The 19620-nt window shown below is 40.9% G+C and overlaps 1 protein-coding gene across 2 annotated transcripts in view; it reads right to left on the bottom strand.

Moving 5' to 3' along the window:
• Positions 1-18653, bottom strand: part of TMPRSS2 (transmembrane serine protease 2) — a 36977-nt gene extending 18324 nt beyond the window's left edge. Inside the window, exons 1-3 of one of the 2 annotated variants that reach the window (XM_066599416.1) lie at positions 18436-18653; positions 2876-2945; positions 1631-1835 (exon numbers count right to left, since the gene is read on the bottom strand). In XM_066599416.1, the coding sequence (XP_066455513.1) occupies positions 1631-1835; positions 2876-2884 (214 nt within the window). In that variant the 5' untranslated portion in view covers positions 2885-2945; positions 18436-18653. Of the gene's footprint in view, positions 1-1630; positions 1836-2875; positions 2946-18435 lie in introns of those variants that run through there. The other variant, XM_066599417.1, reaches the window with a different exon arrangement.
• Positions 18654-19620: the final 967 nt, after the last annotated feature.

The raw sequence follows: 19620 nt of genomic DNA, 5'->3' as shown, positions 1-19620 counted from the left end.
CAGTATTATAGTAGCTAAATTCTTGTACATAGGGGGCAGTATTATAGTAGCTAAATTATTGTACATAGGAGGCAGTATTATAGTAGCTATATATTATTGTACATAGGAGGCAGTATTATAGTAGCTATATTCTTGTACATAGGAGCAGTATTATAGTAGTTATATTCTTGTACATGGGGGCAGTAATATAGTAGTTATATTCTTGTACATAGGGGGCAGTATTAGAATAGTTATATTCTTGTACATAGGAGCAGTATTATAGTAGTTATATTCTTGTACAAAGGAGGTAGTATTATAGTAGTTATATTCTTGTACACAGGGGGCAGTATTATAGTAATTATATTCTTGTACATAGGGGCAGTATTATAGTAGTTATATTCTTGTACATAAAGGGCAGTATTATAGTAGTTCTATTCTTGTACATAGGGAGCAGTAGTATAGTAGTTCTATTCTTGTACATAGGGGCAGTATTATAGTAGTTATATTCTTGTACATAGGGGGCAGTATTATAGTAGTTCTATTCTTGTACATAGGGGGCAGTATTATAGTAGTTCTATTCTTGTACATAGTGGACAGTATTAAAGTAGTTATATTCTTGTACATAGGGGGCAGTATTATAGTAGTTCTATTCTTGTACAAAGGAGGTAGTATTATAGTAGTTATATTCTTGTACATAGGGGGCAGTATTATAGTAATTATATTCTTGTACATAGGGGGCAGTATTGTAGTAGTTATATTCTTGTACATAGGGGGCAGTATTATAGTAGTTATATTCTTGTACATAGGAGCTGTATTATAGTAGTTATATTCTTGTACCAAGTAGGTAGTATTATAGTAGTTATATTCTTGTACATAGGGGGCAGTATTATAGTAGTTATATTATTGTACATAGGAGCAGTATTATAGTAGTTATATTCTTGTACATGGGGGCAGTATTAAAGTAGTTATATTCTTGTACATATGGGGCAGTATTATAGTAGTTATATTATTGTACATAGGGGCAGTATTATAGTAGTTATATTCTTGTATATATAGGGCAGTATTATAGTAGTTATATTCTTGTACATAGGAAGCAGTATTATAGTAGGTATATTCTTGTACATAGGAGCAGTATTATAGTAGTTATATTCTTGTACATAGGAGGTATTATTATAGTAGTTATATTCTTGTACATAGGAGGTATTATTATAGTAGTTATATTCTTGTACATATAGGGCAGTATTATAGTAGTTATATTCTTGTACATAGGGAGCAGTATTATAGTAGGTATATTCTTGTACATAGGGAGCAGTATTATAGTAGGTATATTCTTGTACATAGGAGGCAGTATTATAGTAGTTAGAATCTTGTACATAGAGGGCAGTATTATAGTAGTTATATTCTTGTACATAAGAGCAGTATTATAGTAGTTATATTCTTGTACATAGGGGGCAGTATTATGGTAGTTATATTCTTGTACATAGGGGGCAGTATTATAGTAGTTATATACTTGTACATATGATACAGTATTATAGTAGTTATATTCTTGTACATAGGGGGCAGTATTATAGTAGTTATTTTGGAGCCTTCCCTATTTTATTCAAACCACATTAATAAAAACACATTTCATTTTGAGAGATAGTACACTTACTTAAGATCCCTGTTTTTGAGGTTGCTTGTTGATTTGCTGCAACAGACTGATGAGGAGTCACCTGAGGCAAGTACTGTGGCGCTGGGGAGACGTAATGTGGAGGATGTATTGAATACGGAGTATTCACGTAGTATGGACCTCTGGACGTATAGATGTTGTTGTATTCCGGTTGGTATCCATTATTGTCATAAAAGGGTGGAGCATTCTGTAAGAAGCAAAGAATCTTTTACTTCACCCCTGAGTCAAACTGTAGGGCGATGGGGGGCTCAAAGTAGGATAGAAGACATGTCTGCTCTCCAGGACCAAAATTAGAAACACTCTGGTGATTACTTATAAAGACATTAATAGGTTTCAATAGTGGCTGTACAAAGCTTGGGTCCCTAGTGGCGGAAATGATCATATGCAGGGGGCATTTGGCTTTAACCATATATTGAGAGTATAAAGAAGAAGAATTCTAAAATAAACTAAACAATATGTCAGGAAAGGATGGAGTAATCTCAACCGTCAATAATGTAATGGCATTCCCAGGACTTCGACACTGATAGGCTATTAGTTTTTGGTTGTGGACACCAACCCCTGAAACTCCGAGCACTCAGTTTCTCATTCAGCACCCTTTCGGCAGCCACATTGACACAGGATGATTATTGCCCAAATTAGCCGTTTCCAGCTAGAACTCGGGCAATAATTAATTTTTGTACAGGTACATTTAGTGACGTCCCGAACCACCAACCAACCCCCCCTCCCACTTTGGGGTAGATTTGCACTAGTCTCTGCTGTTGTTTTCTACGATTGCTGACTATTATGCAACTTAGTTCCATTAAAACTTAATCCACCTGACTGGTGAGAGCAGATATGACATTTTGTGTCATTCAGAAGTTATATTCTGTGTTTTCATTATAGTCCTAAAGCGTTTAATAGAACCCTCTGGTGACTTTTGAGCCTGGTCCCTGTATCTGGCTTTATGTATCCTGGTACAATAAAACCATTTTCGGCTTGCTGTTGCTTTGATTTGCCCAGCCTTCATTCCAGCAGATTACTCATTAATCATAAAATAAACAGAAAGAGAAATAATTAGCTGGATCACTAGTGACACGAGAGGGCGGATTAGCATTTAATGTCCTTTGCTTTGCTCAAATGCACATATGAACAGTGACTACTTAGGCTTGGTTCATGGAGGATTTTTGGGGAGTATGAGGGGGAATACATTTTGGTAGAAATATCTGTGAAATAAGATAGCTGACATACTGGATACATATCTGTAATTATCCGATGAGGAGAAGCAATTGCAGCATCCAATGTCTTCACTTCATGAGCCCTGGAAGAGAAAGTTCATAGTTATTAGCCGTTACCTAGGTTATAGACGTGGCATGCAGAACTTGCATCAGTCTCACCTGGGCCCAAATGCCCTTCTACCTCATAAGGCACCAGTAGAATAAATGGTAGATGGGACTTGTGAACCAATGGAAAATCTGCAACAAGACCTTCAAATTACACCTCTAATGGCCACTGAAGGAGACTCCTTCCTTGTTTTTCCTTATATATTACCGTTAACATGTAAGGGGTCCTTGGGAGTAATGATACAATGGTCACATGACATTCTACAGCACAATTTTCGAAAGGAGACATCAAGACTATGACCATAAGTACCAAAATGATTGACTACATACAATGGGGAAGATTTCAAAAAGCACTCATACAATAAAGTTAGCCGTAGAAGGATATAGACAACAAGTGTGTAAAGGGGATGGCCTCTTCTGAAAGAAAAAACAAATTCTTGCTGCCGTCTTCTGACCATCATAACCTTTTTATGTAGTTGTATGACGGCTTTTTTGTTTTTTGCAGGATGTCCTATAGTTTTTTTTTGTATTATTTGGAGTACATACAACTTTTTGTTCACTTTTATATTTATTTTCTTGAAGATGGGTGTGACAAAAAAAAATTTAAAATTGCAGAACCAGGAAGCCCCTGACTGCCAATGCAACCAAACAGAACCTCAGGATCACATAGTGTGGTGGTTGTGGGGATGGGAGGAAAGGCCTGCAGTACCCCCCAAACTTCAATCAGGGGATTTAATTGCTGATGTCAGAACTGACAGCAGCATTTAAAGGGTTGAAAGTCACGATCAGCATTCACGCTGGTCACTACTGTTGCCAGCAGGTGTCAGCTGTAAGAAACAGCCAGCACCCGCATTGTACGGTCTCCCTCCATACAAACCCCAGACGCACAGGATGTAAATATACGTTGTGATGTTAAGGGGTTAAAGGGAACCTGTCAGCTTGAACATACTGTCCAAACTGCAGGCAGCATGTTATGGAGCAGGAGTTGCTGAGCAGATTGATATATAGCTTTGCAGGAAAAGATTCAGTGTAACTTGCATTTTACTCATTTTACATATTTCTGCTGATTCTGGTCTTAGAGTCCAGTGGGCGGTCCTATCAGTGATTGACAGCTATTTCTCTATGCACAGTCATACACAGAACACCGATAGGACCGCCCACTGGACCCCTGAGCTCAGAATGAACATAAACTACAAGTTATACTGAATCTTTTCCTACAATGCCATATATCAATCTGTCCGGCTCCTCCTGCTCTATAACCTGCTGCCTGAAGAATGAACTGCTTTTTCAATGTGACGAGTTCCCTTTAACTTTCTCTCAGTAAGGTAGACCCTCCCTTTAGCAGATGGACCCCATAGCAGCAGCGATATCCGCTACCCTGGAAGTCATGAACGTCCTATACGTGTTGTATGGAGGAAGTCTGTCTCGCTGACCCGGCTTTATGTAATCAAGAGGGGAATAACTCATTGTTTGGTAACAACAGATGGAGGCGCTTACACAAGAAGAGCAAACAATGCCAGAAAGCTGCTTGCAGCTAATGCACGGTCATCTGAGCTGGCAAAGCAGATGCAAATTATCCTCACCTATATGTATGTAATTTCATATATAGTTAACATTTAGCGAACCGATGAACAAGAACAAAACAAACATTTGTATTGACAAAGGGAAGTTTAGAAGACCAATGTTTAAACACCTCATCTTAACTCTTTCAAGTCCATCTTTATTTTTCATCCCTGCCTTCCAAGAGCCATAAAATACAACTTCTCCTTTTTTGCAGTTCTAGTTGTATTCTCTATTGGTCCATTCAATCATCCGAGTAAGCTAGATCCTAGTACCAAATTAGTTAAGTATGAAATATTATTGAGGTTTGCCAAGACTTTTACTATTGATGACCCATCTTCAAGATGATCATCAATAGTTGATTGGCAGCAGTCCACCCCTCGGGATCCTCAGGCCCGCTGTCAGTACTTCCAACATGGTTTGCAAATAGCGCTATCCATATAGCAGCAGCCTGGTTTGGTATGGGAGCTGTGCCTGCAGAACAAAACCGGGCTGCTGCAATGTTGACTGCACCATCTGTTTCTAGCGCTGCCCACACTGACAGCAGGCCTGGGAATCTTCTGATCGGTACGGATCCTGAGTGATCCCACTGTTGATGACCTATCCCGAGGAGGGGCTATCAATAGTAAAAGTCCCAGAGAACTTTTTTAAGCTCTTGTACTCATCACAGCTCCTGGTACCTGGACATTCAGAGTCCAAAAATTATTTCAGGGGGCTGAAATAGTTAACCTTTATGATCAGGGTCAAGTGAAGCATTTTCCCCTTTAACTACTATATATTACCGTCCTAGTACAATGCAGAAGTAAAGCCAGGAGCTATTTGCCCTTTGTACCAACAAACCAACCATCCTTAGGCGGATTATTTAGACTGAAGGCACAGGGCAGCAAAGAAAAAGTTTGTTCTGGGAAAACAAAAAACCTACTTAGAACCCTCGATAAGGTTATAAACATGACCCCCCCCCCTTTAGTAGCAGGCTCTATTACAATAATAGAGGAGTGCAGGGAAGACAAATCACATACCACCTTGTCCTTCTCTGCAGTAAAAGTACTAAAGCGCAATTGCCCTCTCTTTTTTTCCAGTTGACATGTAAGTTTTCTCATAGTGATGATTACCACAGACTCCTGATATTTTATTACAGGTGGCATGGCAATAAAAGCTTATTATGCAAGATAGATAAGGTCACAATTACGTGACACAGAAGAAAAATACTTCACATTGTGTTCCAAAGATAACGGAGCTCCCTAAATAAGGGTTACACAGGAAATGCCCACTTCCTGGACTTCAAGCTGGTCCTTTCAAGTTGAGTATACAATACTCTATAAATTGCATGCAAAACTAAGTCTGCACCAATACAGCAGCGGACATTGGTTACAGTCATGGGAAAACCTAAGAACATTCTTAGGTGGCCTTAAAATTAGGTAAATACAGCCTCAGATGAACGCCACATGACAAACTACACTGTGTCATTAACAAAACCTAAGCTAAAGTGCAAAAGAGTCGTGGGAAAAATTAAGTACACCCTTACTGCTACCATAGGAATTGCAGCGAGCTGAAGTCGGCAGGGGTAACTCGAGGGGCTGGTTCAAAATCTAGCTTCGTCACGGGGGTTGTTACACTGCCTGGAAATGAAGGCCAGCGCAACTAACGGCTCACACAAACATGGTCGACAACAACAGAAAAGAAGTCTTTCGTGACGCCAGTGCCTCTGAGTAGGATGTAACATCAGAACAAAGTAACAAGTCAGTAGTCAAAGCGTTGTTTGAACCAGAGGCACACGGTTTACTTAACTTGTAATGTTGTTTTTCAGTACATACTACAACAGTCTTAGGTAACAACAATTCTGGCAAGATTTCCATAATGGTCATCGATAAACCTTGGTTGATTAACTTCTCCTTCCCAGAGACATGGTTTGCGTCAGCCTCAGTTATCTGATGGCTAATCCTGGTGGAGCTTCTCCTCCGACTACATCTCACTTCACTCTTGCCCGCTCTCCCTATAACCCCAAACCTAACCTCAACACTCACTACCCACACAACACCAAGCTTGAAAAAAAAAACAAAAAAACGCTCAAAAGATTTTTTCAGCAATAAATGTTGTGTCTAAACCAGCCTTATCTCTATAAAAGCGGAAGTTTCGGCAGCTTGCTGGTCTGGAGCATTCAGGTAGATCTATGGATGTAAATGCATTTGGAGGTTCTCAATACTGGATATATGTGATGTAGTAATGGGGGTAGGGGACACACATTTTCATTACTTGTAGTCAAGTCATCCCATTAAAGAACACTACAGTGACACTTTCAGGCTGATAGCAGGAAGTAACAAAATTAAGCAGCAAAGCAAGTGGGGATAGACTATAGATTTAGGGCCCTTTAAAATGGGAAAATTGTAACGCACATAGGTGCCCGACAGCCATCCCAACAATTGCTCCTGTGCCATTATATTTTTGGATTATTTTGTCTACCATTGTGTGCAACAACTTGAGTGGTTCTGATCACGTTACCCATCTCCGCTTTATAACAGAGATGGGGTACATCTATGGTTAGGACCCGCACCCCTATTGTTTCCATCAACTGATTACTATGTAACCGTGGTTCTGTAATGTTTGTATTTTGTCTTTCTGTATTCCCCCTGTCTATGTAAGCGCTGCGGAATATGTTGGCGCTATACAAATAAAGATTATTAATATTTAATGTATAAGTACCAGTAACTACGAACACAGACTACATGTACTGCATAAGCTTTATTAGATCCTTGTGCCTCCCTTGTGTTTGGCATTGCTGTTTACAATGGAAGGGAGGAGGCAAGTTAACGAGGCATCCGGCCAAATAGCTTTGTCTCCAAGACTGAATGTTTTTTTCTTATAGACTAGAGCCTTTATATAAATACATTAAGGACGTCATCAACATAAGCGTCACTGGGAAACACACCTCACACGAAACCACCATTGTGTGGACAACAAAGCATGGGGCCTATTTGTGTTTCAGGTCTTTGACCACATTTAAGGAGGTCACTTCCTTCTACAACCCACTTGCGTAAGAAACCATTATCTTTCAGGATGTTTACAATAAAATGTGGAGAGTTGCTAAGAAATGGTTTACCAAGAAGAACAGAAGTTTACAGAAGGAAGGTGAAGAGTCAAAGATATCCTGGTAGGCTGCATGGCCCAAATGAGACAGCGACTAGCCAAAATACCAATAAAGGCAGTGTATATAAAAAGACAGGGGATGTTGCTTGCCTTTGCTGTTTATAACTTTAAGGGGGTGGGAGGTGGGGGGGGTAGCGTAGTTTATCTTTTAGGTTGTGAGTTAATACTTAAGGGTCATTTAGACAATGATTATCGCTCAAAAGCAGTCTTTTGAGCAATTATCGCTGTGTCCAACTGAACTGACTTTGTGCAGTTTTCGTTAATCAGTCGCTGATCGTTGTCTTTCAGCATGCTGATAGAGAATAATCAGCCTTATCAGGAGATCACAGCGGGATACAGCTGATACTATTATTTCAGCTGTATCTCGCAGCGTGAACACAGGCGGGGTATGAAGAACACAGCGGTCCAGCTGTGTTCTGCATACCCCGCTTGTCGTCTGCATACCTGGCTCAGAGCGTAAGGTGATCGCTCAACGTTTGAGCGATCACCTTGCCCTGTAAATGGGCACAATGATTATCGCTCAAGAGACATCTTTTGAGCGATAATCATTGTGTCTAAACCAGGCTTTACATAAGACTAACTTTAAGATGCTGAATATAGAAAGGCTATAGAAGCGTGCATTCCAATGTAGTTTTTGGGAAAATCTGCACCATTGGTGTGTATGTCGATCCAATTTCAGCCTACAATGCCACTCGTATCACCTCGGAATACTGACCCCTCACTGGAGAGCACATCTCTTACCTGGCAACTGCTACTGAGCCCACCGCAGGTCAAGTGATGCACTCACTTCCGCATCACCTGACTGGCGGCAGTAGCCGGGGTGGGGGAGTTGTTATCTAATATTTAGATTTTGTTTTGCACTTTATGTATGGTTTGTACACATTATGTCGCAGTATTATTTTTACTTTGTATAGCTGTGTTACATTAGATATGGATCTGTTATATGGTCATCATATGTTGGTATTAGAGTTGGTTAAAAAAGATTTAAAAAAAAAAAAAAAAATCAACAAGTCACCTGCCCTAGATGGAATACACCCAAGGGTTCTAAGGGAATTAAGTAATGTGATAGACAGGCCGCTATTTCTCATATTTGAGGGCTTCATTGAGACCAGGGTTGTACCACTGGATAGATGTATTGCCAATGTGGTTCCAATATACAAAAAAGGGGTCAAGAAGAGAGTCTGGTAACTACAGGCTGGTAAGTCTCACTTCAATAATTGGAAAAATATTCAAGGGGTTTCTAAGAGATGCCATCCTGGTATACCTCAAGGAAAATAACAACATAACTCCTTACCAGCATGGGTTCATGAGTGGACGATCATGCCAAACCAACTTGATCAGCTTCTACAACGAAGTAAGTTCTAGGCTGGACCTGAGAGAGTCTATTGATCTCATATATCTGGATTTTTCTAAAAGCTTTTTACACCGTGACGCATAATAGGCTGATATATAAAAGGAGAAAGCTCGGTCTAGGCGAAAACGTGTGCATCTGGGTAAAGAATTAGCTCAGAGATAGAAAGCAGAGGGTGGTAATAAATGGCTTGTACTTCGATTGGGCCACCATTGTTAGCGGGGCTCCACAGGGTTCAGTATTGGGCCCCATTCTGTTCAATATATTTATCAACGACCTGATAGAGGGGCTACACAGTAAAATATCAATATTTGCAGATGATTCAAAATTATACAAGGTAATTAATACAATGGAGGACAAATGGATGGCTACAAACGGACCTAGATAAAGTGGGGGTTTGGGTAGAAAAAAGATGGCAAATGAAGTTAAACATCAATAAACGTAAGGTTATGCAAATGAGCGGCAGAAACGGATGTCACTAATATACACTGAATGGGGTACAGCTAAGGAAAAGTGAGATGGGAAAAGACCTGGGGGTACTAGTGGACTGCAGACGTAACTGGAGCAATCAATGCCAGTCAGCTGCTGCATAAGCAAATAGAGTCTTGGGGTGCATTAAAAGAGGTATAGAGGCGAGGGACGAGAACATTATCCTTCCACTATATAAGGCACTTGTCAGGCCTCATGTGGAATACTTTGTACAGTTCGGGTCACCGGTGCTCAGGAAGGATGTTGCCGTGCTTGAGAGGGTTCAAATAAGGACAACTAAATAAACGGAATGAGAGGACTGGAATATCTAGAGAGGCTATCAAATTATGATTATTCACCCTGGAAAAAAAGATGATTAAGGGACGACCAAATAATTATGTATAAATACATTAGGGGACAATACAAGGATCTCTCCCATGATCTGTTTATACCCAGGACTGCGACGGTAACGAGAGGGCATCTGCTACGTCTAGAAGAAAGAAGGTTTCATCAGCAGCACAGAAGGGGGTTCTTTACTGTAAGAGCAGTGAGACTGTGGAACTCTCTGCCTGAGGACGTGGTGATGGCAAAATCCATAGAGGAGTTTAAGGGACTAGATGTCTTTCTAGAGTGCTATGATATTACAGGATATAGACACTAAATAACCAGCAGGTTGTTGATCCGGGTCTTGGAGTCAGGTAGGAACTTTCAAACGTTGATCCAGGGATTATTCTGACTGCCATTATGGAGTCAGGAAAAAAAAATTTCCCCCACAATGGGCTACATTGGCATCTGCCGCATTGTTTTTTTTTGCCTTCCTCTGGATCAACAAGGGAGGTGGGGGGGTGGAAAGAGGCTGAACTGGATGGACATTGTCTTCCTTCAGCCCAACATACTATGTTACCATATTACTGTATGGTGTGTTTACCTTGTGTGTGGCAGTGCTATTTAGACATGGTACAGTATGTGTAGCATTGTTTATGTCTGTTATATAGTCACTGTGTGGTATTAAGCACCAAATGGCACAAATATTACATGCTTTGGGACAAAAGTCTATCCAGACACAGCAGCGGGAATGGGTAAATTATCTGCAGTTACTTTTCTTTGCCAAATCTCCAATCTACTAGTTCTGGACACTGTTTTTGGTTGTCCAAGATAGCCAGAGCAATTTTCTATTCGTATGGGCAAATGTGATGAGCATTGACCAATCACAGAGCAGGTAAAGTGCATTGGTAGTTTAATACGCCAATGCACTGGGTCTGTGGCGGATAAGGTAGCCTGAAGATTGCATTGGCCATCTTGGAAGTCTATAAGAGGGACTTGGAATCAGCAGATCGGAGGTACGGCAAGAAGAACAACTGCAGGTAACATACCACCTGCCACTTCTGCTCCTGGGATAGAATTTTATCCAGAAAGTGAAGGATTGCTATAACTGTTGCTATACCACTGACTGTTTTTGACTACATTGTCACGGCCACCAAGTATTAAAGGATAAGCAGTTGTCAAATAAACTTGTGCTGTATTGTTAACAACTTATTTGGGGCATTTTTTTTTTTTGCTTATCAAAATGATGTGATCTCCTGTAGAAACTAACATTGTGAAAGTACTGAATTATATTTCATGCAGTAGTGTCATGTGAATATTTGTACCTTGTGAAAAGGACACGCATTGTAGTGAAATTTTACCAACGGTCTCAGATGCTGAGCATGCAGCTTTGTCATAATTAACCTTTTTAATGTTTCACCAAGAAATATTACACATGCTGGGGACTTAAAATTGTTGACTGTGGGGGTTGTCACATTATAGAACCATAAAACAACAGATGTTGGAAACATCACTTGAACGTTTCTCATTGTTTTCTTCTCCGATGCATCGAATAATAATTAGGCATACCTGATTGATAAAGCTACAATACCCCTTGAGTATCCAATTGGTAACTTTAACACCATCTATGACCAGAATCAATAATAATGGCTTCATTTAGGTGTTCCTACCTGAATAATAGAGGAAGCCCCCATGTCTGTATGGAGGATTATCCCCTCATTAAAATACAAATACAAATTGTAATGAACTGAAATCACTAATTAAGGTATTTATTGACAATCATTCTGTATGCACAATCAGCCTCAAATGGTTAAACCATACACAGATATCCATGTGCTGTATTAATAGAGGGATTCAAATCCCAAACCAGCTCATTACAAGGCTGCATACTGAATGATGGCTGCAAACGAGACCAAATATAACCAGCCACTAGTCTGTGTACACAACATAACATCCTTCGGGGTCAGTGGGAACAGATTCTGCCTGTTCCAGAATTGTGAAAAAGAGACGCTGCTTAAAAAGTACAAAGAGAAGGATATGAAGCATACAGCAGCTATATGTCCAAACCCGCGAGGGCCAACCTCAGCCTCTGGGCCAACCATTACACATACAGACGCGAATAACTGTCAACATTTTAGGATCCATAAGAGACGCCATTAGGCCGGGCTCATACGACCGTGTGTGCCGACATGCCGGACGCGCCTCTCTTGGTACGAGCACACAGCAAATATGCAATGACATGCAAACGTGTTGCATGCTGCCAATCCCTTACACTATTATGGCATATATGCATGTGTAATACACACAAGATACTGCATCCCACAATTGTTTTAGCATTAGTAATACATGCACCAAAGAAGGTGTGAGCTGCCCAACACAAATTAATGGGATATTGGCATCACGCATGGGAAGATTGAGCGCGTGACATGCAATATTAATACGCCCGTGTGAGACCAGCCCTATAGTAGTTCTATTCTTATACATAGAAACCAGAGTCTGAGATATGCAGTACTCGCCAAAAGTAGTAATAATTACAGTTTATGAACATGTAAGCGGCAAACTTTTTTTTAAAGCCATTTAAAATGGTTTAGAAGAAGAGGCGCTGCATAACACTCAGGGTGGTTAGCAATAAATACGAATCTAAACTAGTCCTAAATATATCAATAGTACAAAATAGCCACCTTTGTTCCCCCTCGGAACATTAAATATGCAAAAAGAGACAATGACAGTTGTGAAGTGCTAGTCAAGCTGAATGGTTGCACATGTATTCAGGACTCCGTTACAGGTGCATGCATAGACCAATGGTTAGAGGTCACCTGTTGGGGGTTATACTACCTATCCGGGTATAGATCCCTGATTTTGCTATAATAGTGCATCCATAAGGCTTATCTGTGTGTCCAGGCAGGGGCATGAACCCCACACAAATCCCCCATAATGCCTCCGTCAGGAGACCTGAAGACAACATATGTCACTATCCCCTGATGAGTACTGTTAGCCGCCCGACGGGTTCCCTTTAACCCAAAGACAAAACTGCAGTCTTATCTATTTTCCATTGTAAATCCTAGGCTGTTTGCACCTATAGGAGTGGTAACCTTTCAAATAATCAGTCTATTATTACAACTCCCATAGAGCTGTCATATTGCTTTCCTAATGTGGCAAATTGCAAGTTTGCTTGGTATACAATGATATTCTTTTCTAAACAACTTTGCTTTTTGTGGTGTTGAAAACCTGGGCGACATCCATAGTCATGAGCAAGACGTTAAATATTGACTTAGTTACATCAGGACTCTTCGAGTCACGTACAAGAACTGCATTTAAAATTCTTCCGGTTCTATTAATTAACTGTGACAACTGGCAGGATTTTGTATCCAGCTCTGGATGTTAATGGATAAATGCACACAGCAAACCATATGGTAGCACCTGGAGTCACTATGGTCTGTACTGTGGGCACATTGTACCCACATATAGTAAGCAAAGCTCCTAGAGGAGTATGGCTCCATAATATTGCATCCAGTGCAATGATTCGAAGCCTACACAGTTGAAGTATGGTGTAATGAAGCTTCTGAGCCCCAATGCAAAACCTGTAACAGGGCCCCCAAATGCTTTATTCATAGTACTGGGCTCCCTATATAAAGAAGAGAGGCCTTATGGGCCCCCTAAGGCTCCTGGGCCCGGGTGCAACTGCATCCCTTATAGTTACGCCCGCGAGTATAGGCTCTTGGCAGTTTATGGGTGCTATATTATGAATCCATGCAGCATAGATCCACAACAGGAGGCCTAAAAAAGCAAAACAAAGTTTTTTTTATAGTTTTTAATCATCATGTATCTATTTTGAGAACCTCCACCTTTGATTCCTATTAGATCAGTGACAAAATATTAATGTAAGGTCCTTTTACATGGGCATATTATATATATATTATATATATAGCCCAAACATTCCCTTAAATGCTCATTCACCCATCAATCAGGCTGCATAAAGCGACCAACGATCAGCCAACGAATGAGTGAAAGCTCAATCATTCAGTTTCAGCGAGCATAAACATGCTCGCCGATTGGCAGTGCATCTCCCCGTGTGAACAGGAAAATGTACAGCGAGGCTATAGGGACAAATGTCATAGTAGTGATCTTCTGATCTGCTTTGGGTATCTATGGATTGATGAATCAGAATCTCACCCATTGAGATCACTACACCCATGTGCACTCAGAGTACTAGGTAGAGACAAGATTAAAAATACCTGGAAAAGAATGTTAAACCTGTTACTGAGATGCCAGAAATTAGAAGCACTGATTGTATAGCCAATCATAATCCAATAATCCGATGAAGCTTCATTAATTTCAGTATAATGCACAATAACCAATAGAACTATCTGTAAAGCAGATACCTGTTTAGCAGCCAGGCATACATTGGCACCTATTTAGTGTGCACATACCCCAGAGAGGAGGCACCATATAAACATTCCATCGCTTGTAAACAGCTTGGTATGTATATTTTGCATCTAAAATAATGCAGCTTTGCAAATTGATTAGAAAAATAAATAAAATCTTGTTTGGTGTATACAGCTACTATGCAGATCTGTGTGTCTCCATGGTAACAGACTACAAACCCATCTGATTCTGCTGTCAAGTGGTACTTCAGCCCTTCCTCTACTTTCTATAGATAAACAACGTTAAACAATTATGGGTCATCACATACATTTACAGAAACGTCCCTGAAGTGTTCAACATTTAGTTGGATTCTTTCGGATTCTGGTTCCAGGCGAAGAGCCAGTTCCCAATCCCATAAGAGTTCCATTTCCTATTTTCTCTCAGGCATATTGGCTCTATTGCTGAATTATGCATAGGGACCATTGTTCATAACATCGGTCTTTATATGTTTGTTCTTCCATGGATGGGTGATTTTTCCACTATTCCCATCTTTTTAGTCAGTATGTAATAAAATTTATTATTTTAGGCATCTAGTCAGTGAAATTGCTATTCAATAATAGGTCACTTCTGCTTCAAAGACAGGGAAATAAATGGAGCAGCACCGCACAAGCGTTGCCAGCATTCAGTTCAGTTTGATTACCGCAGTAAAGTTGGGCAAACGGGACACATGCAGGCTACCTATAAACAGAGATATGGTGATGGAACACTTAGCTAACTTAAATGAATTCAAGACTTCAGGTCCAGATGAATTACATCCTTGGATACTAAAAGAAACAGCAGAGGTAATTGCTGAACCACTCGCCATAATCTTTGAAAATTCCTGGAGAACAGAAGTCCCAGAAGATTGGAAAAAGGAAAATGTTGTCCCCATCTTCAAAAAAGGGTGGATCCAGGAAACTACAGGCCTGTGAGCCTGACTTCTATACCGGGAAAGATCTTTGAACAAATTATTAAACAGCATGTATGCAAGTACATGAATAGGAATGGAGTAATTAAGCAGAGCCAGCATGGGTTTGTAACAAACAAGTCATGCCAGACTAATCTAATTTCCTTCTATGATAGTATCACCGACTGGGTTGATCAGGGAAATGCGGTGGATATAGTATATCTTGACTTTAGTAAAGCATTTGACAAAGTATCTCATACCATACTTACTGGAAAAATGACCAAATATGGGATTGACAAGGCAACGGTTAGGTGGATTCACAACTGGCTGAGTGATCGTACTCAAAGAGTGGTCAAAAATGGCTGCACATTCAAGTGGAAGAATGTATCAAGTGGGGAACCACAAGGTTCTGTCCTAGGCCCAGTGTTGTTCAACATTTTTATAAATGACCTGGAGAAAGGACTTGACAGGAAACTCTTTAAATTTGCCGACAAAGCTAGGAGGGATAGCTGGTTGGCAAATTATGTCCTATGAGAAACGGTTAAAGGATCTGGGAATGTTTAACTTGCAAAAATGAAGGCTGAGAGGAGACTTAATAGCTGTCTACAAATATCTAAAGGGCTGTCACAGTGCAGAGGGATCAGCCCTATTCACATTTGCACAAGGAAAGACTAGAAGCAATGGGATGAAACTGAAAGGGAGGAGACACTAATTAGATATTAGAAAAAAACTTTCTGACAGTGAGGGTGATCAATGAGTGGAACAGGTTACCACAGGAGGTGGTGAGTTCTCCTTCAATGGAAGCCTTCAAACAGAGACTGAACAGACATCTGTCTGGGATGATTTAGTGAATCCTGCCTTGAGCAGGGGGTTGGACCAGATGACCCTGGAGGTCCCTTCCAACTCTACCATTTAGCACTTATTCTCACAGGTGAGACTGTTTGCCATCCATAAAATAAGACACAAAAAACATTGGAAACACATGGATCTATTAACATTGCATGGACAGTTATCTGTGAATTGGGAACTCTGGAAGCATTCTAATAATTAACAGATGGTACCAAGTGGTGAGCCTTCCTTTAGGACTGCTCGTCTATATATTAAGTTACCTTATGTCCATTTAAGATTCAAGTTACACAAACTTATCACATTTCTGTATTAACAAGCACAAACAGGTGGCCGATATACAATATTGTACTCCTAGCCTTTAGTAAGGTTTTTGTCACTGTGTGTTTTAAATAGCAAATCCCTCCAGTGGGAGCACACTTTAAAGGTTTCATGCACGTAATAGTATATAAAGCCACTCATGGAGTCACCCAACCTGTGTGCTGCCACCATTCTCTGTCCCATTACATAGATCTCCTCCAGAAATAATGCTTCATTATACCCCCATAACACCACATCCGATGCGTCACAAGTTGTAATGAAATTGCAGGCATATCAAGATGCAGCAGGGCCTCATAGACTTCTGCAGGGGCAGGCTCTTTTGGGGTTGGTCCTCTGTCTTTTTTTGACATTCCTCAGTTTTTATATATTTCCATTTTTAATGTCGGTTCATTCTCAATTATAAAGAATATGTTAGGTTATTAGGATTTTAGTCTGTGTTCACTCAGCCGTCGATCGGAGGCTGCATCTGGAGCCTTTCCCTGCAGTTCCGATGGAAAGAAGAGCGCTGCAAAGATTTTACGTCATTGCGGTCTGTCAGGCACTGGAAGTATTTTTCATACAACTTCAAAACAGTAAAGTTTGTAGTTTAATATAGGAAGAGGTAAGTGTTCCTTCACATCTACGCTGGAACCTCCGTGCGGAGGCTCTATTGCAGATCTGGCGCAAAACACCAGAAGGAAACACTGTGTGCAGCGCTTTTACATCCGGTAAAGTGTCCGGCAGCTGAGCGGAAACCAAACGGACCCCATTATAATCAGTAGGGTCCGTTCAGCCGGGGGATTCCCCTATACTGTTCCCATAACGGAGAAGGAGAACGGAACTCCCAACGCAGATGTGAAAGCAGCCTCATTTACAGTTAGTCAAACTCTGGAGTGCCCTACCCCAAAAGTCTAAACGCGAGCGAACAAAAATCTTTCAGTCCCTGCAGGACTAAGAATCTTACACTTGTTGTTGCATTTAAAACACTTCTTGTTCAGTGCTTCACATAGGAATGCAAAACGGTGAGCACGCGGCGAACAATTAGCGTTGACTAAGTCAACGATGAATCTGCTCATCTACACAGGCTGCACGAGCGCAAACGAGCTGGTGATGACATCAGTAGCTCATTTGTTTGTGCAAATGAGACCATGCCGTCTAAGGGAATCATTAGCAGATACTATGACCGCATTTAACGAAGGGTAAGGCAATAAGTCATGACTAACAACACTGAATAATTGATGTTTGCCCTATGGAGCCAGGAAAGAATCCTTCCAGTAAGCCAAAATGGTCTGTTATTGCCGTGGTCGGGGGGGGGGGGGGGGGGTTGCTGAGCCTGCCTATAGATCTGAGCACCTAGACAATTGCATCAACAGTCAGCTATGTATCAAGACAAAACAAGTAGGGCTCAGGTTCACACCCTGTTCATGCATCACCTTCAATGGGACTGTTTGAAACATTCCATCACATATTTATTTATATTATACATATTTAATAAATAACTGTACAGTTGTATATATGCTTTGAGCTCCATTACCATATAATATACTGTGCACTCATACATGTGTCTCAAAAAGTGAAGTTACAACGTTGCTTAATTTAATTACAATGTTGCTAATTGCTTTTTCAATAAAAATTCCTAAAAAAAAAAGTGAAGTTGACCGTATTCTCCAACGCACCACATGTTTCGCGCAGCCAAATCTAGGGCAAAAAATGATGGGTGTTTCCTGACTTTTTGATGAAAATTAAAATATATATTCCTGATGCCATTGTGAACATAATTTCAGGACAGAAATATATAATATGTTATCCAAAGAAGAATCATAAAATGGAAATAGAGAAGAAAAAAAAATGTAAAAAAATTCTATATAACAGATTAAAATATATCATACATCGTTATAGACTTTACAGTCAGTATATAGCAGTGCTTCTTAGACAGTGCTGTTCTTCAGCCCCCCCCAACAGGTCAGGTTTTCAGGATTTCCTTAGTATTGCACCAATGAGGTGAACATTTCTTAGGCACTAACAATAGATCCTTCCTATAGGATATCCTCACATCATGACCTGTCGGGAGTACACGATACATACTGGTATATGACACAAGCATGGAAGTATAGATCCCCATGAACGGGGAAAAACCCTGAAGCTGACAATTGTGATTTCCTACCTGGCGTGCGCCAACCTGTGCCCGTTGCAGCTCTCCGTCACTACTGTATCCTATACAGTTACTGCGAACCACTATGGGGAATGAGTTACCTATTGACACAGGTGTAACCCCTCCTCCCCAAACATGGGAAGAGTACACCTCCTACCTAGGATTCCGGGGGTTTAACCTATTCAGGGATGGAATTTCTTGTAAGGATGTGGCATGCAGCTCACAGCTGAGCCTTCCAACTCTAGAGAGATTACAAAAGCACGCCCAATTATGTTGCTCAGGTGAAGGCTGTGGAAATACAACCCCTAAGCTAATTCCATAGCGTGCGCTCATCTCTAGGCAGGTGACATGGTGACACACAAACACACTAATGGTAATTGGTTCAGGGCTGTCATGCATTCTCAATGAGGAGATCATGACTTTCTGCTGAGTTCAGACCTCAAGGATTCAGAAACCAGAGGCTTCAGTTTCTCCTTGAGGCCTCTTTCACACGAGTGTATGTGTTTTTGCGGTCGCCCAAACACGCCGTAAAATCACCTGAATTAAAAAAAGACGTGATCAAATCCTGAGCTTAATTAGCATTTCCTCGTCCATTCACGCGGCCAGGTGCGATGTATTAGCGAAAAAAATACGCTGCAGCCTGGAAAGCTCTCGCTCAGCATAAATCCTCGGAATGACTTCAAATGCCTAAATAGAGGCAGCTGTGTGCTTTTCCATGTGTTGGACGCTGCTAAACTACCTTCCCCTCCCTTTTTTTGCAGCTCCCATAGGAGTCTATGAGAGCCCCCGGCATATATCAGTCGAAAGACAGAACAAGACCTATCTTTTCCGGCATAGAGGAGGCGGGAGCTCAGTTCCTGCTCCTGGCTCTTCCATCCTCCCCCCCCCCCCTGCAGACAAGGGCACCATATATCGGCTCCGCGTGAAAACCCAGCCGATATTCGGTCGTCTAAATAAGCCCTTAGAGTGTCGCAATTTTCGGCCGACGTAAAAACGTGGCTAAATAGCGTAAAAGCGATTGTGTGAATAAAGCGTAAAGGGGTTGTGCCAAGTTATAAACTTACCCCTATCTGGATAGATGATAAATTTATGATTGTTGGGGTCTGATTGCTGAAAACCGGGCTCCATTCACTTCGATGATGTTTGCCGTAGATCACCAAGTTCAGGCACTTTGTCAATCTCCAGCACCACTTCATT

The sequence above is a fragment of the Eleutherodactylus coqui genome, chromosome 4, assembly GCF_035609145.1.
Source record: "Eleutherodactylus coqui strain aEleCoq1 chromosome 4, aEleCoq1.hap1, whole genome shotgun sequence".
Taxonomy (NCBI): Eukaryota; Metazoa; Chordata; class Amphibia; order Anura; family Eleutherodactylidae; genus Eleutherodactylus; species Eleutherodactylus coqui.
This window is presented reverse-complemented; position numbering and strand designations above follow the sequence as displayed.